At 47.9% G+C, this 22,305-nt stretch overlaps 1 protein-coding gene across 1 annotated transcript in view; it reads right to left on the reverse strand.

The window, feature by feature from the left end:
- Window positions 1–20,058, reverse strand: part of GPC4 (glypican 4) — a 110,526-nt gene extending 90,468 nt beyond the window's left edge. Inside the window, exon 1 of the mRNA XM_047844789.1 lies at window positions 19,399–20,058. Coding sequence (XP_047700745.1) covers window positions 19,399–19,558 — 160 coding nt within the window. The 5' untranslated portion in view covers window positions 19,559–20,058. The remainder of the gene's footprint in view (window positions 1–19,398) is intronic.
- Window positions 20,059–22,305: the final 2,247 nt, after the last annotated feature.

A 22,305-nucleotide genomic window follows, 5' to 3' on the forward strand; every position in this document is an offset into this window, starting at 1 on the left:
CCTCATTCTGTTCCCATAGAGGGTGCCCCAGTAAAAGGCAAAAAAAAAGGCAGAAATGGTCCTTAAGAGGGTACATCTGTCTTCCAACTTCAGGCCTTATGGGCAAACTCCTCTTTCAAGGCTCCATTGAGGAAAAAAGAGCATAATAATCACCAGCCATTTGTCAGACAGCCCCCAAAGCAGCAGCTAACCTCTCTCCTCTCCCCCTGCATCCCCCCCCCCACCCCGCCCTTTAAAAGCACCTCTTTCACCAGCCACCTGTCAAAATAAAGCAAGCCACGGATCTTTCAAAAACTGACACTGGAAAGAAGCCGTTGGACGATTTCTTTCCAGGACCTGTTGAAAGATAAAAGATGAAGCAGACAATTTAAAAGGCGAGACTGTACCCTCCCGATCACAAAGCTGAAAGCAGACAAACCGTGGAAGCCAATGACACAGGAAACGCCCTTTGACCAGAGACAGACATTAGGCATAGCAAAGTTATTTTCCATAAAGAATAAGAAGCTGAATTAAGCCATTTCACAACTAATAGTCATAAAATCTCTTCATTGTAAAAAAGTGGGAGAGGAGGGAGAATGGAGGGTTATTACGAGCTCCTCCTTTTAGAAACAATGACACCGCTTTCTAGGAAGTCCTGTTTAGATGACAAATGTTTTAGGAAGGGTTTTGTCTGGGGTTTTTTTTCTCCCTTTGTTTTATTTTGTTTTTTGAAGTGAGACACACAGACATGTGGGAAACTGCTCCAATCAAAGGGCAGAAGAACCACAGAAAAAGGCCCTGCCCTTCAAGCAACTAACTTGTACTCACCTTTGGGTTTAATCCCCTCCCACAGGACAACATTTTAGCTGTTTCTGGGAATACTGCTGAACTAAGTTTTTAGGAACCAAAGGTGATGCAGGTGCCTTGCAAGTGCTGCGAGAGGGTGCATCCGGGACGCGCTAGGGAAAAAGTGAACACTTAGAGCTGACCAACCACCTGAGTTTAACCTCAGATTTCCTCGCCTAGGCCTCCCCTACACACCTGGAGCAGAGAAGCGTGGCCTGCGGTTCCGCTAGGCCTTAGACACGAGTGGAAGTTTCAGGCTTTTACACCTTCTAAAAGTTTAAAAAAAAAAAAGCCCAAGAACTCCTCATGAAATTGAACTTAAGGCAGTCATTCAACAGAAGCCAAACACGTAGGAATGGAGAGATGATCACCGTTGTGCTCAATATAAAACCAAACACACACAAACATGCACACCTACAAACCACCAGAAATCATCTCAATGTCCATACAGGGTACCAGAAATCCATTATGGTCGCATTTACCCTGGGGAATATTATACAGCCATTTCAACTGTAACTGTACAGAACTGTGTGTACCTACAGAAGCATTTTCAGCGTTATCTTAAAAATAAGACAAACTGGGGCGCCTGAGTGGCTCCGTCAGTGAAGCGTCTGACTTTTTGGCTCAGGTCACAATCTCACGGTTTGTGAGTTCGAGCCCCACATCGGGCTCTCTGCTGTCAGCACAGAGCCTGCTTTGGATCCTCGGTCGGCCTCTCACTCTTGATTCTTCCCCGCTCGTGCTCTCTCGCAAAAACAAATAAACATTTTAAAAAAAAGAAAGGGGGGCGCCTGGGTGGCTCAGTCGGTTGAGCGTCTGACTTCGGCTCAGGTCACGATCTCACGGTTCGTGAGTTTGAGCCCAGTGTCGGGCTCCGTGCTGACAGCTCAGAGCCTGGAGCCCATTTCAGATTCTGTGTCTCCCTCTCTCTCTGCCCCTCTCCCACTTGTGCTCTCTCGCTTGTGCTCTCTCTCAAGAATATTAAAAATTTTTTAAATAAATAAAAAATAAAAAGAAAGGTAATGGATTTAAAAAAAAAATTAGAGACATACCAAGTAGTATGTACAATTTAAATGAAGTACAATTGTATATACGTGAGTAGGGAAGGGACCGCAGTATGCGAAGGATATAGAAGTTCCTCCTCACAATTGTTGTCATACCATCTTTTCAATTGGAAAAAATTTAACCTACCATAAACCATAATCTCTGGAGGCCAAGTGACACTGTGACAAGTCAGTGCCAGGTACAAAGTCCTGAGAGCAGAGTGAGGGCAGGGAGAAGAAAAATGGCTGAAAAAGCAGAGAAGGTGCTTTCCAGAGCCCCAAGACCGTGTGAATTCCTAGATCTGAAGCGGCTTCAGCCCACAGGTTCCCATTTCCCCTGGTGTGCAACCGTCTGGTGTTCTGGCCATCGCAGGCGGCTGTCTGTGTTCGCTGTTATCGTGGTGGTGTTAGCAGGCAGCTCAGACTCTGAGACCAAGAGATATGAATTCAGGCACAAAAAAGGAAGCAGTTACCAATAAAGATAAGAAGAGTTTGATTCTAAGAAAAAGAAAGAAAAGAAAAGAAAAGAAAAGAAAAGAAAAGAAAAGAAGTCTGATTCATTAGACTGAACACAACACCACGGACCCAAAAGTCTGACCAGATTTCTCAAGTGTGGTTTCTTCGGATTTTATGGCAGATCAGTACAAGAAACGAAATCCCTGACAACACTGATTATTACACTGTTTACTGTTTCACCTAAGAATCTATATAACAAATACTTTCCAGATTTAGCAAAAAGAAGACAACGTCTCACCTAAGGAAATGTTAGGTTTCTTTTGATCAGATAAGCAAAAAATGCATATAACCAGTTTGGCGTCCTGTTTAACCCCAGCCAACTGCAAAGCCTACTACTGGTCAAGTGTGGAGGGCTCACTCGCTACAATAAATAGCCTTGCTTTCTTCCATCCTTTCCATGCGTGTCTTTTTATTTTCTGTTTACATAAAATAGGTTCATCTACATAATGCATTCAGAAAAGGCCCATAGTGAGTGCTCGGCAAACGCTATCTACGGTTAACTAGGATAATAATTAACAACAATTACCACCATGATTGTAGGAATCTTGGTGAATATGGATTAAATAATTTTAAGTAGGTAGGGTTTATATTACAATTCAAATTTTAAAACCTTGGAAGAAGATGATATGACTTCTTAAAGTTTCAGGCCCTGCCAGATTTTTAAAAATTAAAGACATATGGTTGAAGGATGGGTCACTAGTTCCTTTTAAAACTGCACCCTTGATGTTTAAGGACCAACAGATTTCCATTAGTAAAGCAATTAGAAGGGCTGATGAAATCATGTCAATCTCTTCCTGGTTGTTTTTGTTAAGTGAGGAAAAAAAATGACCAATATTGACTGATTAAACAAAACAAATATGAGGAAAAGGAAGAGGAGAGGCAGAGGAGAAAGGCCCGGTCGAGGTTACAATAAATTGTTTAAAAAGGAACATGAGCACAAAGTCAAACGATTCAGTGGACAAAATTCAATACAACTGAAAAACACACTTATGTGACGTGGTACTTGAAGAAATTTCCGACATTTTACATTTACCTGGAGTAAAATGCCTTGCTCTGCTTCCTTATTTAAATTGATCAAAATCTGCCTTCATTTCAAAGAATTATAATCACAATTGAAATACTTGAAGTACATTTTAATGGTCCCTTGGAAACTGTCTGCAGTTGGGGGCTGGGCTTTCTTCCACAAGAGCATAACACTACTAAATACACAGTATTATACAAATTTAAGGTCTGACACAACTCTCTGATCACACATCAAGGAACTGTTGCAAAAGGTGAAAAATCCCTTTACAGCCAATTTTTGTTAGGAAAAATACTTCATACTCAAGGCAATTTATCTTTGGCAAAATGTAGGATCTGAATCTACATTTCTGAAATGTCACCCCAGGAAGCCACAAAGCATTGGCATACCACTCAAGCTTATAGTGCAGATTCAAAGACAGTTCTGAAATTAAAACTGCGCCAAATGCAATCATTTCCCCTTATTGTTGGTGTCCAGCCTGCATCCCTCTCACATGAAAAACACTTCTCAATTCTGGGGGCTGTTTTTCCTTTCTGCAAAATATGGGGATGGAACAGCTGCTGGAGCTTTGAGAAAGAAAACAAATACTCTGTCCTAACAGCGGAGGCGCCACGAGTCTCTCATGTTAATATGGTCAATTACAGCAATGCCTTCTATAAATGTGACTAATTAAAGGGAATATGGGCTGAATTATACCATATTTTACAATCTCTCTACAAAGAAATACACCCTTGTCACTTTCAAGCACAAAGTGACCCCTCCCCAGAAGTACAGGCAACCAAAGCAACTTAGAGACTACTTTAATAGACAGTTATAAATAACACAATGGTTTCAATTGGAAACCTGCTCTTCCCCTCTATAGGTGTTAAACATCTCCTAATACTGTATTTAGGCCATTCATTTGCTTCTAGCCAACCCTTTTATTACAGACCCAGCTGAGATAAACAAGAATCCCAGAACCTCATGGTGTGTTTACTTCATTCTTGAGCTTAGAAGCAACCGAGAAAATCTCAGGGCTCCAAGAGAAATGCTAAGACGTTATTGGTGAAAACAGTACATGTTGTGTCTGCTTTCAAAATAAAAGCAGAGACGATCACTCCTCCCTAAACTTAAAGCTACGGTTTAGACAGCTAAGGATTGGTTTGCCCTCTCATAAACTCTTAGCCCCCATACCAGGTACTTCATAGCATATAGACGATTTGATCACTTTCACAAGAAAGGAACTGCTTATTTCTATTCTTTTTTTTAATTTTTTTAATGTTTATTTTTGACAGAGAGAGAGAGAGAGAGAGAGAGAGAAAATGAGTGGGGGAGGGGCAGAGAGAGAGAGACAGACAGACAGACAGACAGACACAGAATCGGAAGCAGACTCCAGGCTCCAAGCTGTCAGCACAGAGCCCGACACGAGGCTCGAACCCACGAACCCTGAGATCATGACCTGAGCCGAAGTCGGACACTCAACTGACTGAATCACCCAGGCGCCCCTGTTTATTTCTATTGTTAATCAGGCAACTTATCCTTATAATAATAGCAAGCCACAGTATTCAAACTAGGGCACTTGCATAATTGTTATATTTAAATTCACATTTAAAATAGGGCAACTTAATTTATTTTTTTACTTTTTTTTTTTTTAAACTCTACACCCAACATGGGGCTTGAACTCACAACCCTATCCTCATTTTAAAAATTCTTTTCTCTCTTCACTGTTCAGCTTGTATGCTTTCCAGTAATTAATTACTTTTAAAAGTAAAACCTTTCAGGGGCACCAGGCTGGCTCAGGAGAGCCAGTCAGGAGAGCATGAGACTCTCTCAGGAGAGCATCTCGGACTCATGAGTTCAAGCCCCACGTTGGGCATAGAGATGACTTAAAAAATACAATTCTCAGGACACCTGGGTGGCTCGGTTGGTTAAGCATCCGACTTCGGCTCAGGTCATGATCTCACGGTTCGTGGGTTCCAGCCCCTCGTCGGGCTCTGTGCTGACAGCTCTGAGCCTGGAACCCACTTCAGATTCTGGGTCTCCCTCTCTCTGCCCCTCCCCCGCTTGCACTCTGTCTCAAAAATAAACATGAAAAAAAATTTTTTTTGATATAGAATTCTCAAAGATATCAATTATATTTCGATTTTAAAAATAAGTAATCTGGGACACCTGGGTGGCTCAGTCGGTTAAGCATCTGACTCTTGCTTTCGGCTCAGGTCACGATCTCATGGTTTGTGAGCTCGAGCCCCACATCAGGCTCCGCGGACAGTGTGGGGCCTGCTTGGGATCCTCTCCCTGCCCCTCCCTGTCTATCTCTAAATGACAAACTTTAAGTAAATAATCTGAAAAACAATCCCTGTTCTCAGAGCCGGGGCACATGGCAGGGAAGCTCCTTCCCAAATTTGCCTCCTATCTCCAGGGACACTCGCGCCACAGGCCAGCCCCTTCCTCTCTCCTGGGGTACCTCCGCATACTCCGTTCACCATTAATACAGTCTCGGGGAGGACAGGCATTTTGCTACCCAGTGACAAGTGCATCTGGTCCATCTTTTGCAGAAGCCGAGTTCTACTGTAACAATCACTGCTGGGCCAGAGGGTTTTGTTTTGAGCCACTCATCATGCAAAAACAACGAGTTATTTCTGTGGTCTCTATGGGAATAAAAGTGGACACCAAACTTTCCCAGAAACCTGACGTCTTTAGTATTCCCAGCACTGGGGTGGTTCCTCTGCAGACACAAGAGTTCACTCTGCATTCTGGGGTCCCACGTGATCCCAATCCCCAACATGACGGCTGAAGTCTATTACCAGAGAAGGGCACTCTATGTAAAAGCCTCACTGACTTAGCCCGTCTCGCCCGTGCTGTTCCACCAAGTACTCCAGAATTCACCTCAGGACCCAATGACAGAAACGGACCCTGACCATTCAAGTATCTAGGGGGGACCCCGTGATGGTGTGAAAAAGCACTCCTCAGGGAGAATGGGAAGAGCCCTCACGGGCCTAAGTGCAACGTCTACATGCTGAAGAAAACTCTGCTTCGCCCTGATCATCATTCACCCAAGACCAAGGGCTTCTCCTTGGAAACAGTTATCACAACTGTCGCGGCAGAAGAATAAAGCAGAGAGGGAGAGGGACAAAGCGTGGTTTCCCGTGAAGGGACTAGGTAAGCGACGCCTCAAAACATTTGAGGGAGCTAGCAGTGTTCTAGGTGCTGAGGATAAGGGCAAAGGGACCCGCCCTTGACTGTGCCCTGAGGAACAGAGAGACCGACGGCGTGGGGTAGACTGGGGGTGGGGGGAGGAGAGGAATAACAGAGGAGAAGGTGTGGGCTGGCATGGGAGAGGGCAATGGGCAGACCCCATAAGGCCTCATAAGCTTTGGCTTTCACTCTGAGTGGCGGGGGGGGGGGCGCAAGGGGGGGGGGACTGGAGCATTCTGAGCAGAGAAATGATATAGTCTGAGTCAGAGTTCACAGAAAAGGATCGCATTGGCTGATGTGCGGAGACAGCCCGGGCGGCGGGGTCTGGTGAGAAGGATGATAGCCAGAGCCAAGCGACCAGTTAGGGGAAAGTACAATAATCCAGAGTAAGAGGGGATGGGAGAAGAGACCAGCACAGGAGCTGCCCAGGTGGGAAGAGGTCGACAGATTCTGGATACACCTTGAAAGCAGAGCCCAAAGGCCGAGCTTACGAAAGAGCATCTCCACAGAAGCCACCTGCCACCCGGTGTCCGGAATCTTTGTTCAGATCACAAGAAAACTGACAGTCCCTTATTTTGGAAGGCCGTGATTTCCTCATGTGCCCTCCCCCTCACGAGATACCAGGCCCTCCTGTAAGACTGCCACACTGCTTAAAGATCGATCAGCCTCCCGCCAACAGAGCCTTCTTCCCAGAGTGTCCAGGCCCATCAGACCCGAAGGGGCAGGAAAAAGAACACGTGAGTTCCAAACTGGGGGAAAACGAGGCAGAACATTAACCAAGCAGCCAGCCAGGGGCATTCAGTTCAAATCCAGGCTAAAGCGGACCCACTGCACGCCCCCCCCCCCCTTAAAAAATTCTCCCCGCGAACACAAAACACGATTCCTCCACAGAGCCTCCAACATCGTGGTCGGGGAGGGATTGTTCAAGGACTGCCTCTAAAAGTACACCAGTGAAAAGTTGTCTTGTTTTGCAATTTCGAATCTTAGCATGGGGAAATATTCCATAATTAAGGCAATTTTAACAATAGCAGATAATAATTTGACTATAAATTGGAAGGAATGTAATGACTGCTTATTCTGGCACCAAAGAAACAGGACTTTCTGTGAAGTGACTGCCAAGAAAAAGGATACTCCCACTCAGACCGGACCATTGCAAGTAGTAACTGTTAACCACATGCTGTTTGCAAAGACACAGTGCTTTGTTTTCATCTCTCACCAAACACCAGGCTGAAAACGCAAATGGAGACAAACTCCGTTGGAGGAAGAGAAACAATAACTGAAGGGAAGAAAAAGTTCTGTGGCTTAATGCTTGCTGGGACACCGACGTCAGGGCTTTGCAGAACGAAGGAAAGCTTGGCGGTCCAAAAGAAACCACTTTCCAGGGCGCCTGGGTGGCTCAGTCGCTTAGGCGTCCGACTTCGGCTCAGGCCATGATCTCACTCACGGTTTGTCAGTTCGAGCCCCGCGATAGGCTCTGTGCTGACAGCTTGGAGCCTGGAGCCTGCTTGGGATTCTGTCTCCCCTTCTGTCTGCCCCTCCCCTCCCCTCGCTCTCTCTCAAATAAAAACATAAAAAAAAAATTTTCTTTTTTAAAAAGAAACCACTTTCCAGTCCGCTCCTGTAGACCAGAAGCCCGGCCTATAGGAGAGGAGCCAGGCTTAAAGAGGCTTGTGAAAGCCAACTGACAAAGTAGCTGTGAGAAGAAAGGACTAGAATGAAAGGAATGGCTGGGATGAAGCAGGACCAGGTGACCTTGAAGTAGACCAGACAAAGGCAGCAATCCTGCCTGGGGCCTGCCCCCAGCCTCCTGGGGAAGAAAAGGGAAGTGATCACCTGGTAGAAAGGGGGAAGCAAGGAACAGGGGCAAAGGCGGCCTGGCCTCTCTCTTGAAAAGCACCTCTGCAGGTACAGCTGACTTCCTGTGTCTGGAATGGACAACGTAAGAAGCAACCATTTGTCCACCAAGCTTCAAACAAACCATGTGAAACACTCAGCTCCCAAGCAAGTTGATAAATAACACTACTATCTAGGTTTGAAAAGAGGATTCTGGGGCACCTGGGTGGTGGACTCTTTCCCTCTCCTGCTGCCCCTTCACCCCACTCGCGATCGCTCTAAAATTTAAAAAAAAAAAAAAAAGAGGCTTCTCTTGCCCTTTCTTATTTAGGCATCTAGGACTGAATGCAGAAATGTTTAAAGCTTTTTTTTTTAATTTTTTAATGTTTATTTCTGAGAGACAGACAGAAAGACAGAGTGTGAGCTGAGAAGGGGCAGAGAGAGAGGGAGACAAAGAATCTAAAGCAGGCTCCAGGCTCTGAGCTGTCAGCACAGAGCCCAACGTGGGGTTCGAACCCATGAACCGTGAGATCATGCCCTGAGCCGAAGTTGGACGCTTAACCGACTAAGCCACCCAGGTGCCGCTGAATGCAGAAATTTAAAATAAATAGTTTCACATGGGGGGGCGCCTGGGTGGCTCAGTCAGTTAAGTATCTGACTCTTGATTTCGGCACAGGTCATGATCTCACAGTTCATGAGTTCCAGCCCTGAATCAGGTTCTGCGCTGACAGTGTGGAACCTGCTTGGGATTCTCTCTCTGCCTCTTGGCTACATGCCCTCTTGTGTGTGTTCTCTCTCTCTTTCTCTCTCTAAACAAATAAACTTTAAGGGGCTCCTGAGTGGCTCAGTTGGTTAAGCATTGACTTCAGCTCAGGTCATGATCTCAGAGCTCATGAGTTCGAATCCCACACCAGGCTCTGTGCTGACAGCGCAGATCCTGGAGCCTGCTTCAGATTCTGTGTCTCCCTCTGTCTCTGCCCCTCCCCTGATCACACTCTGTCTCTCCCTCTCTCTCTCAAAAATAAATAAATATTTGAAAAAAATGTTTTAATTAACTTTAAAAAATAAATAGCTTCAGGGGCTCCTGGGGGGCTCAGTCGGTTAAGCGTCTGACTTCAGCTCAGGTCATGATCCCGCAGTCCATGAATTTGAGCCCGCATCGGGCTTCTATGCTGACAACTTAGAGCCTCAGAAATGAATAAATGTTAAAAATTTTTATAAATAGCTTCATATGAATTCATTTAAAAGGGATAAATAGAAATATCCATTCCTAGAATGAATACAAAAATCAAAAATCATGCTTGAACTTATTTTTGAACCATAAACATTGCTCAAACACCAGCCATGTGCCATGCAATGTGACAGAAACTGGAGATACATGGTCTCAGATCAGACATGACTGGGCAAAGAGGGGCTTTCTTTTCTGTAAGGTTCAAATGAGGCACATGGTCAAAGACAAGGACCATCAAATGTGTGTACTCCTATCCTTAACTTCTAGCGCTTCTTTAATTATGATTATACATTTACTCAGTTTGGTAAATGTTTAAAAAGGAAATCAATATTCAAATATTTAAACCTGTCCCCTCTAACTAAAAACCAACTCTTGCCTCTTGTTACTTCAGGTCAGAATGTCAGTTTCCCAAGCAGAGCATAGTAGGCGGTAACATTAGTAAGGAACTAAATGAACTTGAATGTTCTAGAGGGCTTAGAGAAGGTGTGGAAGGACAAAATCACCAACCAAAAGCTCTGAAGTGACTAAACCACTGAATTAATAATATACAGCCTTTAACTCATTTTTTTAAGTTTTGTTTTTGTTTTTTTTTTGAGAGAGCAAGCGAGCGAGCATGTGCGCATGAGTGAGGGAGGGGCAGAGAGAGTAGAGGGAGACCCAGAGTCCGAAGCAGGCTCCAGGTTCCAAGGTGTCAGCACAGAGCCCAACGTGGGAGTCGAACTCACGAACCGTGAGATCATGACCTGAGCTGAAGTCTAACGTTTCATCACTGGGAAACCAGGTGCCATAAAGAGGGGAATGTGTGAGTGAACTAACTTTCCTTTCTTTCAAGAGCAATTCTGAATTTCAAATAGGTCCTATTCTTTCTAAAGTATACTCTCTATATATTTGAATTATACCAAACACCATTACTCAATACCGCCCTGAAACATCGTAGCGCCCTCAAGGGTTAGGGAGCCACCTCTGAGCTTCCGGCCCATCATAAAGGGGCTCAAGGAACTAAACGGATCTGCCAAGATCAGCCAAGTTCTGGGTCTGCTGCTTAGCTTCTGGCCTCCCCACACTGTTTCTCTCACACTTCTCCCAGATGTCAAGTTTTGCCCGCCTCTAAAACCATCCCTCCTCTGACCTCTCCACTCCACACCGGCCAGCACTACTTGACTTCTATTCAGCCATGGACTAGGAAGCCAGACGACCCAAGCCTTCTGTTTACCCAATTTGAATCCGCACCTCAAAAGCTTGAACTCCTGTCTAAAACCTCTTTGAATCCCCAGCACCTAGCATTTTGCTCTTGATAGAAGAGCCATTCAATCAGTGATGGCTGATGATAAATTTCCGAAGGCCTCGTCTCCAAGTAGAATGCATGGGCTTTATGACAGCTGTTTCCATCATGTAGCTTTTCTGCTTACTTCCACATTCCCAGCTGTGTTCTGGATGGCTGTGCCGGCCAGAAGCCTAGGGATTTACTGTACTTCTATTTCTTGATAAGATACTTGAAGAGAATAAACACATGGCAAAGAGGACATTAAAGTAAGGGATAAAGAGATCTTTTTTATTTTACCAATAAAGAGAAAGGGAAGAAATATCACCTAGCACGCGGACACTTAATAAATGACAAGACTGGATTCCTTTCTAATTCTCTCCAAAGTACTCTCAATGGCCTAGGCTTACTTCTCTCCCCTCAGCAAAGCATCACAGGCAATGCAGCAATTGCCTCTTGATGAAACAAAAATGTTTTTTTTTCCGCGTTCAGCACACCTTCCTCTTAAATCCGAGTTAGCCAAAATTAAAATGAGCACGCACGGAGTCGAAATTAAAGCTCTCTTCTGAGACAATACCTCATGAGGAATTTCATTAGAAAACTTAGAATCATGGAGTCTCAGAGATGAAAGGGACTCGGAGATCATCCAGGGCCGTGGTTGTCAACCATGGCTGCTCACTGGGACCACTGGGGAGCCTTTAAAAAATTATCATGACCTAGCCCCACTGCCCGAAAGTGTGATTTAATTGGTCTGGGGTGGTGCCCAGGCATCAGTCGGTTTTAAAGGCTCTCCAGGTGATTCTAATGTGTGGCCAGGCTTGACAATTCCTGATTTCATTCGGCACTCTAACGTCCCCACTCCCGTTTTTCAGACAAAAGAGAAAGAAGCTGACCCAAGGTACCAGACAACTAATCGGTCAGAGCTCAGCTGGAACTGCTCCTTCCAAGAAACCACGTCCTCCCGGTGGAAAAACTACTCCATCTAGGACAGTGGGGTCGGTCCCCTTTTCCCTCCTCAGTAAACCAACATCCCCCCACCTATCCCACAGCAAATGCATTTTCTGAATATTCTTTGCCTTGGAATCCCATTGCATAATTCTTAAAAACCCAAACTATGTGCGTCTGTTTTCCTCCATCCACTTGCTTCATTTTAACTTGTGATGAACTCTGGGAGGTTAATCAGGCATGGTTTCCCCTTAAAGAAGCCAGACTGCTTTTGCTCTGATAGGCTGGACTCACTTGGCCCAGCCTTCTCCCCATTATCCTCACGCGGGCCTTGTGTTTGGAATGCTTTGCAAGGTGCACCTCCGATTCTCTGAGCTCACTCCCTTTCTAGTTTGTACCTGCCCTGCCGCACCTCACGGCCTTCCCTCTTCTCCTGGCCTAAGCTCTTTCCATTTTGTGAAAGATTCCTTTTCCCCTGAAGCAGCCTCTTTTACTCTGCCAGTTAGTCATGCCGGGTTCTTTTTTTCTTCCCCCAAGCAGCTGGTCTTTTTGATGTCTGGCACACATTTATCTGGGCTTCCAATAAGATGTTTTTACATAGTTTCCAGGCTTCCTGGAGGTTATTGACTTTTTTTGGGGGGGGGGGTAACTCTTCCATTCAATTTTTTTCCTAATTTCTAACATTTGTTAGAGTTTCTTTTTCAAAAGTTGAATACCTGGCTGATGGATCTCTTTGATTTTTCTCTCCCACCAGATTGCTGAATTAAATGCATCAGAACTTAAATATAACATTTCAAATTACCTCCAGGATGGAATTGCTTCATGAATTTTCTGCACTTTCATGTTCTCTGTAGTAAGCAACAGATGCTTGGCCAAGTGGAATTGAAAATGCTAATTCTTACCTGTGCGTGTTTTAGCGGGTCTGCTTATATAAATATCCTAATATCTTTAAGAAGCCTGTGTTCTTCTGCTTGGTAAAGACAATAAACTTGAGATTTTACTTTGTAAAAGGTAACCAATGTGCCCTGAACAGCTTTACATACTGAATCTGATGTGCTAAATTACTCATCTAAATTTACTCCAAATTGCCTAACATGAAAGCCTCCATTATTTATCCCTTAAAGAAGATCTCAGAGCGAAAAGAAAAATAATTTTGAATCTTTCTGGAAAATCCTATGCCACTCAGTTATTAATAAAGTGGTTAGGTACTCCCCCCCAAAAAAATAATAAAAACATTTATTATATGTTATACCAACATATGGAGAGTTACTCTAAATTTATTTTACTTCAGAATGTTTAGCTCCAAAAGATTCCGAGGAGAGTAAGAGACCATGGGATGACAATCTATCATCAAAGCAGTATAAACTCCATGAGACAGTTATGTGCAAAGACCATCGACCTGACTCAAGCAAAGAATTAGGAGGAAGATGGCATGCACCCCTGGGGAGTTCATAAATGACTTAATGAAAGTATCATTTGTGATACTTGATGCCACGGAAGCTCAAAGTGGAGGAATGACTCCATTCAAAGCACTGCAGCAAGGAAACGAAGCTGGTCATGTTCAGCATGGAATGAGAAGGTAACAGACAAGAGGAAGGCAGACTGGTTCAAAGAACTGCATGTATGTGGAGTCACTGTCTCATGCACCTGAAACTCATGTAACACTCTACGTACTAACACTCACGTACGTGAGCTATACTGGAATGAATTTTTGTTTTTGTCTTTTTTTTTTAGTGTTTTTATTTTTGAAAGTGTGCTCCCAAGAGGGAGAGAGAATCCCAAGCAGCTATGCGCCGACAGCGGAGAGCCCGACGCGGGGCTCAAACTCATGAACTGCAAGATCATGACCTGAGCCGAAGTTGAATGCTTAACCGGGCCACCCAGGTGCCCTGAAAATAAAAAAAAAAAATTTTTTCAAGAGAACTGCATACTTAAAACAGCCTCCTGACAGCCCTCACTGCTGTTATTTCCCTTGCCTCACCGACCCTTAACTCCCAGGGGCACTAGTTAGCTTCCTAAAACCGTCGACTAATAACATTCCCCAACTCAGTAACCATCACCAGCTCCCCATGGCCCAAGGAATACAATTTATATTCCTTCAGCTGTTAACACTAGGTTGTCTGTGTCCGGGTATGAACACTTGGCCCACAAGGGACATGACTGGATCCTCTACCTACTATAGCATCAAAACAGTGCTGTGATGGTCTTTTGCTAGTTGATGGTCGTCTTATAGGTTCCATTTCTGAAACCAGCCCTCCATGGGAGCCGGGAAGGTACTTTGTCTTTCGATCTGTCCCACACAGCACAGACTGTTATTTTGGGCCAGGGAAGACCTGGGTTCAGATTCCACCTCTACCATTCACTAGCTGTGAGACTGTGGATCTATTTCCAGACCGCTTTGAATCTGTTTTCTTGTCTTATAAAACGGGGAGGATGATGAAGACAATAATACTTCTGCCTTCATATGGTTGTTGTGGATTTCAAATGAGATACTATGTAAAGCCCTTAGCTGGGGACCAGGTCCAGAGAAAGCAGTCAATAGCTTCAAGCTCTTTTCATGAGGCCAAAATGCATTTTTTGTGAACACATGTGGGAACCACCCCAGTACTAAAACAGTCAGTGTTACTGGGGAGCCAGATTCCCTTCCAACTGATTCAGATTTAACACTGATGTTGTTTCCCTGGTAGAGACAACAAGAAACTTCCTTTTCATTCCTCAGTCTAGTCTCCAGCTAATCCTGAAATTGCATGGAACCCAGTGTGAGTCCAATCAAAAAGGAAAATAGTAATTATACTGAATCAAACATCTTATATTTGTATGTTCTAACTAGAGATTGAGCTGCATAAGCCAGAACTTTTATTGTTTTGTTTTTTTGAGCACGTCCAGGAAATAGTTCCTATACTACCTGGGACAATCTCTATACTGACAGGCCCTGTGGCTCAATTAGACCCTCTTTCTTAAGGGAAACGCAGGGAGCCAAACTGAGGATTCCAACAGAATAGAAGATCACAAGTTCTCTGCAAAATCCAACCCACCTACTTCAGTGGGAAAGAGGAAATGTAAATCTTGAGGACATATGCTGTCTTACATACGATAATCACCTCAGTATCAGAAAATATGCCTACCAACCAGGGTGCCTGGGTGGCTCAGCTGGTTGAGCATCTGACTCGAGTCATGATCCCAGGATCGTGAGGTCGAGCCCTTGCGCTGAGCATGGAGGCTGCTTGGAATTCTCTCTCTCTCTCTCTCTCTCTCTCTCTCTCTGTCCCTCTCCCCCACTCATGCATGCTCTAAAATAAAAATTTTTTTAGGGGCGCCTGGGTGGCGCAGTCGGTTAAGCGTCCGACTTCAGCCAGGTCACGATCTCACGGTCCGTGAGTTCGAGCCCCGCGTCGGGCTCTGGGCTGATGGCTCGGAGCCTGGAGCCTGTTTCCGATTCTGTGTCTCCCTCTCTCTCTGCCCCTCCCCCGTTCATGCTCTGTCTCTCTCTGTCCCAAAAATAAATAAACGTTGAAAAAAAAAAAAAAATTAAAAAAAAAATTTTTTTTCAAAAAAAAAAAATTTTTTTAAAAAGTGTGCCTACCTCTCCAATGCACACGTACAGCTTTTGCCACGTAATCCTAACCTAGCTTATGTCGTTCCCAGAATCCTTTGAGGCATACATGTGCATATGCGTGTGTATGTGCCTGCAAGTGCATTGCTCATAAACATAAATGGGAACTGGAAACAAAAACTCCAAAATCACAACTATGACACACTTCTTTATCCTTCAATGTCCCTATGAAAGAGACCTATGGCAAGCTTCAGAATATCTCTAGGAGCACCTGGGTGGCTCAGGCTCAGTCAAACATCTGACTTCAGCTCAGGTCGTGATACCATGGCTTGTGAGTTCGAGCCCTGCATAGGGCTCTGTGCTGACAGTGTGTAGCCCGTTTCCAATCCTCTCTCTCTGCCCCAACCCCACTCATGCTCTCTCTCAAAAATAAACGAAGAGTAAAAATAAAGATCTCTAACCAACTGCCTCACTCTTAAAGGCAATTTCAGCAAAAATTAGATTAGGGAATAAAGTGCCAAATGTTGAGGCACCTGGCTGGCTCAGTGGGTGGACGTGTGCCTCTTGATCTCATGGTCATGAGTTCGAGCCCCATGTCAGGTGCAGAAATTCCTGAAAATAAAAACTTTAAAGAAATAAAAAAATAAAATCAAACGCTGATCGTTGCATCTCTGTAACCCTGTCTTTTGGAGGGGAGGCACAATGAAAACAGATTGTTAAACTTCCTATTATCATTTTTTACTAGCAAACTAGCATTACCTAGTTAATAATCTGGTCCCAAATCCCTTCTCCCTTGGAACTCTGGGGGCACCCCTTGCTCATCTGCACCACTGAGATGGCACTTCTCTCACACCACACTGCATTCCGATTACGTGTGTGCGCGGCTTATCTCCCTGCTACCTGGAAAGGTCCTGGTGACAGAGGACCCTCTGACCCTTCTCGCTGCCTCGATGACCGAGCACAGAATACCGCACATAGTAGGGTGCTCCAAAAAGATATGCCCATTGAAAGCTGAACAAAAACCTATCCTTTCTGTTAAAGATCCCTTTTGATCTACCCATTATTTGATAAGAACGGGGGTCAAGAGGATAGACAATGCAGGAGGAAGCCCTGTCAGCATGATGTACTCCCTGATACCCTTGAGAGCACATCAAATTATCTTAATTATGATCTAAAAAGACTGAGACTCCTTAAGAACACAGTATTCTAAAGCTTGTTCAAACCTCTAGAAAGCAAGTACAAGGCCATCAGGAATAAAACCTTAAACTTGGGCTAAGCCTGGAGCTAGGCACCCAGACATTGTGACCCTTTGCCTGGAAAACAATCCTGGGCTTTTTGCACCTAAAAAAAATAGATCATCTCCACCCCTACCCCTCCCCCTCCCCCCCCCCCCCCACACACACCTCTGGCCAGAGAAAGTGCCGGGCCATTCATTCAGACATGGGCTGAATCTGAATACAAGTCACTATATTGACTATGCTCCCCAAAATGACCAAAACCCAAAACTATCCGAGTGTAGCCCAGGGGAAGACAAGGCTAATGTATGCATCTGGACAGGCCAGGGGGATGGTAAAGATTACCCCCTGTTTCTATACTGGCCGTCTAAAGGTATTTACTTGGGTCTGTCTGTGTTGTGACAGTGTCCTAGGCTCAAATGAATGCCTCTAACACTCCACATTTTTGAGCCATTCAGTCATGCATTTTTGTTATTGTTGAAAGTGGTGCGAAATTGCACTGCATGAGCTAAAGTCCTTGGTGGTCTTCCAAGGATTCCAGCTAAAAAGGCACTTCCTTTGTTCCTCAGGAGAATGCAGTCCAGTAGGTCATTCAAAAGGGGAAATAAAAGCAGCAGCCCTGGGAGGGAGATGAAGGACAAGACAAAAAGAATAAAATGTTTTGGGTGTGAGCACATTAGCTTCCATTTCCTGCTGCTGGTCGCTAATAACTCTCCTATGTTTGGGGGGGGGGGTGTCCAGATAGACATTTATGCAAAAATATCGCTCAGGTGTTTGCCCGGGACCAGGACAATCAAAGGGAACACCTAGCACAGTCCTTGAGGACCCTTCAAGCTTCCGTCTTCCTGAGATGCTGGCTGGGGAAGATGTCCTGCCATTAGGCGCCTACACCGAGCCAAGTGGGAGAAAGTGGGGAGGGCAATTTCACAACCCACTCCCTGAATGCCTCCGGTCCGTCTCAAAGGCACATATTGTTTGCAGGAGCAGAAGATGAAAACTTGTCACATTCCCATTAAGTGCATCGCCGCATCTATCCCTTCAAAATGTGGGAATGACAACTGTAACCTTCACGCCAATCATCTCTGCTGGGCCCAGGCCCAAAGCGAGCAGGGCACAAAGACCCCAGGTCTGACCTGTGGAGCCCCCAAGCTTCAGTGGCTGCTGGTTCACTTCACTTTTTCTGGCGGCGCGGAGGGAGAGGGGAAAGAAAGAGGGCTTTTCAGGGCTCTACAACCAATAAAATCGTGCCGCTCTGAGGACATACTTGAGTTCCCAAAAAGACAGGCAGCTCAAGGGCAAACAGTCTCTAATCAGTGGCGTGCGAATTATTTGGTAACTGCCAAGGTGCAGTGAGCTCCTAGGCTGCTCCAACAATTTCTTGAGTTCTATTTCTAGACAGATGCCGAATACACTCGGAAAGTGCCCGGCGACTTCCCTCAATTACCTTTGTAATTTATATGTAATTGATGACTGCACTTAATCTCCAAGGTTATTAATAGCCCTTCCAAAAAATGACCCCCACGTCTTCCTAAGCCTCTAGAATCGCCTGGTTGAAATTACAGTATTTCCTTTGCTGGCTGCCGGCCCCCTGCCCGCCCCACCCGGGTGACCAGCACCGCGAGGCAAAGGCGCGCTCCGCTCACTTCCATGAAAGGTTCGGAATGGAGGCTTGGCCCCCGGGGGGCTCGAATCGCTCCCTTCCCCGTTAGGTGACGCTGGCCAGCAGCCAGCTAGATTCGTGGTTCTTTCTGAAGCCTCAGGGCGAACCGGCTACCTGCACCGCGGCTGGCCCCGGCGCGGCCCGCGGGGCTGCGCGCAACAGTTGCCCTCCGCGAATGAGACTGCGACCCGGAGGGCACCGGCCGGCCGCCGCCAGCCTCGCGAGGAGGGGCGAAGGGCACCCGCCGAAAAGCTGCCTCCCCGGCGCCCCGAGAAGGGCTTCCACCAACACCCCACGCACCCCCCAGCGCCGAAATCCGGTGAACTCTTTCACAGGCTAAGGCTTCTCCATTTGCATAACCATCTCCAAACTGAGATTCAGGTTTCCCGTAGTCAGTCCTTTCAAAGGTTTGTAATTGAATGTGCAATTAACCCTGAAAATGAGGTGAGAAAAAAGAAAGGGGGTGGGGGAAGTACCCTTCCCGTCCAATACCTTCCGGAAAGCAGGAGAGTTTCCAAAAGTCAGGGTTTGGTGGGTTGGAAAGTCGTTTGCTTTTTAAAGGCGACTTCTAAAGCCGCTGGACCTACTAAAACTCCTAATCCGCGTCAGCCGTGGAAGAGAGGCGGGGAGAGGGTTTTTAAAGAACATCAATGAAACCTCCAGTCAAGTTCCACGTTTGGCGTCCCCCGGAATCTGGCAAGCTCTAGGTTGCCCCCACGCACCCCACTAGCGACCCTCACCCCACGCCCCGCCTCTCGTCACCCACACAACAAAGCGGGGAGCCCAGCAAGGAGTTCAACCCGGAAAAGGCGAGGGAGCCGGTGACACGCACTCTGCGGGCCAGAGTCCTCGGGGCTCCCTGGGACCGGGAAGACGCGGCGGGGCGGGAAGAAACGCCGGGTGGCACCGGCCGGTCCGCGGCGCCCCTCCACTCGCAGTCCCGGGGGGGCCGCGCTGCGCGGCGACTCGCTCTCACGCCCTCTCCCGCCTGCCCGTTGCTCGCCCCGGGCTACCTGCGGCCGCGCGGGGGCGGGGGGCACTCCGCGGCCCCTTCCCCTGGGTGCCTGCCGCCGCGCTCGCCTCCCGGGGGCTCCCACCTACCGTTGATCTCGTGCGTTGGGGCATCGTTCTTGTTGAAGCCTTTGGACACGTAGAGCCGTCGCACTTCCGAGCAACTTTTCGGCTTGGGCTCGGCAGCCAGCAGCGCGGCGCAGAGCACGGCCAGGGTGCAGAGAAGCGCGGGCAAGCCGAACCGGGCCATGGCGCGGGCCGGGGCCGACGCGCTCCCACCTCTGGGACCGGGGGAGAGTGGCGGGCGCGGGGCCGGGGGCTCGCGAGTGGAGCGAGAGGGCGAGGGAGTTGGAGGAGAGCGGCGGGAGGAGGAGACGCGGGGCGAAAAGTGGAGCTGGGCCTCGCGCGTCAGGCAACGGTCCCCGGTGCCAGGCGCCCGGCCGGGGGAGGAGGAGGAGGCGGAGGGCGTGGAGGAGAGGAGGCGCGGGCCGGTGGGCTCCGGGCTCCGCGGGGCGGCGGACGGGGTTGAGCTGGCCGGCGGCGGGACAGGGGCGCGGGGAAGGAGGAGAAGGTGGCAGGCGCCGCGGGGGCCGCGGAGGGCGTGGGCGGCGGCGGGCGCTCGCTGCGCGCTGCTCGGGCTGCCCGGCGCCGGTCCGCTCTCCCGGCTCGGCTCGGCTCACTCTGCCCTCGGCCGCGCGGCTGTGCCCTCCTCAGCTCCGCCGCTGATTGACTGGCCGGCGTGCGCGGCGACGCTCGGCAAACTTGGCCCAGCGGGCGGCACTCAGGGGGAGGGGGCGGGCGGCGGGGCGGGGGGGGGGGGGGGGCCGGAGACGGGCGGGAGCACGCAGGGCCGGGACGGGAGAAAACCTGGAAGCGGGCTGGGATCCGGAGCGGCCAAATCCACTTCCTAGGGGCCCGCACCGGGCGTGCGGCGCTCCCTCGCGCGACACGCCCCGCGGGGCTCCTCCCTCCTGCCCTCCTCCCCCTCCTCCGGGGAGGCGGGGAGATGCCGGCCGCCCCCCACCCAAAGAGGGAGGGCTAACTTCTGGGGGGTACAGGACCCGAGTCCTAGGGGACCGCGCCCCTGGGCACTCGTCACGAAGCCCCCGTCCGACTCACAGGCCTTCTGCGCTCGGCCACCTGACTCGCTGACCGTGGGCCAAAGTCAGGCGGAGCCCTCCCACCTCGACACCTGCCCCCGCCCCCCGCCAGCCACCCCGTAGCCCCGAGGACGCCCCTAACCGCCCCGCTCCTGGGCCTGGAGGGGAAGGCGCCGGCATCACTCGAATTGTTTCGCTGAAGGCACCAGGGGACTTCGGACTCAGAGCTGGCCCTAGACCCTCACCTGGCCCTCTCAGACCTGCTGCCCATTCAACGGTGCTCCGGGAGCCGAACCCAGCAGGCATTCTCCTCCCCCGCCTTCCCCCAGACGAGCCTGGTTCTGCTACCCCCTGAAGTGGGAGAAACCACCCCCCCTCAATCCGCCAGCGTGAGACGATGGGACAGTCAGGGATGACCTCGGAGACTTTGGAAACCCGGCCCAAACCCTCCTTGTGCAAGTAGGGAAACTGAGGCCCAGAGAAGGGAAGCGACTTGCTAATAGCATGCAGCCAGGTTGTGAGTTCAAAACCCTGGGCTACGGTCCCAGGTCACGTGGAATAAAGGTAGCCCGAGACCCCCAATTCCCCTCTGCCCTCAAGCCTCTTGAGACAGACTCACACCTCTCTGGGACCCAGTCTCCACTTAGCCACCAGAAAACTGGAAATGGGTGAGTCTCCCACCTTCCCAGCTTTGTCAGATTCCATTAATGATTGTTTTTGAAGCTCCCAGGGCTCCTTTAATGAAGGGAACTGTGCAGATTGGGAACTTGTCATTACCCTTGTTATTGTTACAATCTGCTTTAAGAGGTTAGGGTGAGAAGTGCCTCAGACACCTCGGGAGTGTGCTGGGAACTGGGCAGATAAAAGGGGCTGGAACTTATTATTTGGCTAGACTCTCAATTCCCATAAAATTACATAGGGTGAAGATATGAACCGTCATTACAATTATCACCCTCATAGGGTTTGTTGAGACTCCGTCCACTGCTGTTTGTAAACCACGTTGACATGTTGGCTCTGTGGAGTTGTGGAAACTTAGGTTAGCTGTTGTCTTGAATGCCCACTGCAGACGCTGACATTTTATTCTTGGAGATCATCAAGGTAAACAGATTGTGACCGGTGTATTGGTGGAACTTAACAAAATTTCTGTGGGTTGGCAGAACACTTAACCCTGCAACTAGCAGAGAAGTTTTTCTAAATACGCAAACTCTACTCCAAGTGAATTTCCTGCCATTTTCAACAGCCTGTCAAATAGTCCAGGTTTTTCTCAAACTGATACCATCAGGTCTTCAAGTTATCGCTAGGGCTTAGCCAAGCACTTGTAACTTTCATTGATCAATGCATTTACTTAAAGAGGTTCTTTACCAAAGACAATAGGATGTGAGATGCAACCAATATTAATACTAAAATAAAATCCAGTGACCGTTAGTGAAAAGAAGATACTCCCAAACCATGGAGCCCAAATCCGAAAGCTTCGTTTCACAAGCCAGGGGGAACTCATTCCTTGCCCCCCTGTTTACTCCTGCTCTTCCACTTCATGTATTATGAACCAAAACTTGAGCCTTTTCCACCAGAAATAGTAACCTCTGGCTAGAAACGGATCTGGACAAGTCTGAACTTTTACCACACAAGACAGGAACCCCAAGCCCTGCTCAGAGGCGGTTCCCACTTCAAAGCCTCCTTTCATTTAAATACAAACAGGGTGAACAACTGGCAATCTACGCAACAAATACCATCCAGCTTCCCTTTTCAGATGCCCCTTCGCTCCTCCTTTCCTCCCCTACCCCCACTCCCGCTCTTCTCTTAGAAAGACACTCCTTAGTGGAGATGCACGTACTCTGTAAGTTCTCCGAAGGCCAAAAGGTGGATTGGGTACTGCAGGTAGAACGTAAGAATCAAC

Source organism: Prionailurus viverrinus, chromosome X, assembly GCF_022837055.1.
Source record: "Prionailurus viverrinus isolate Anna chromosome X, UM_Priviv_1.0, whole genome shotgun sequence".
NCBI lineage: Eukaryota > Metazoa > Chordata > Mammalia > Carnivora > Felidae > Prionailurus > Prionailurus viverrinus.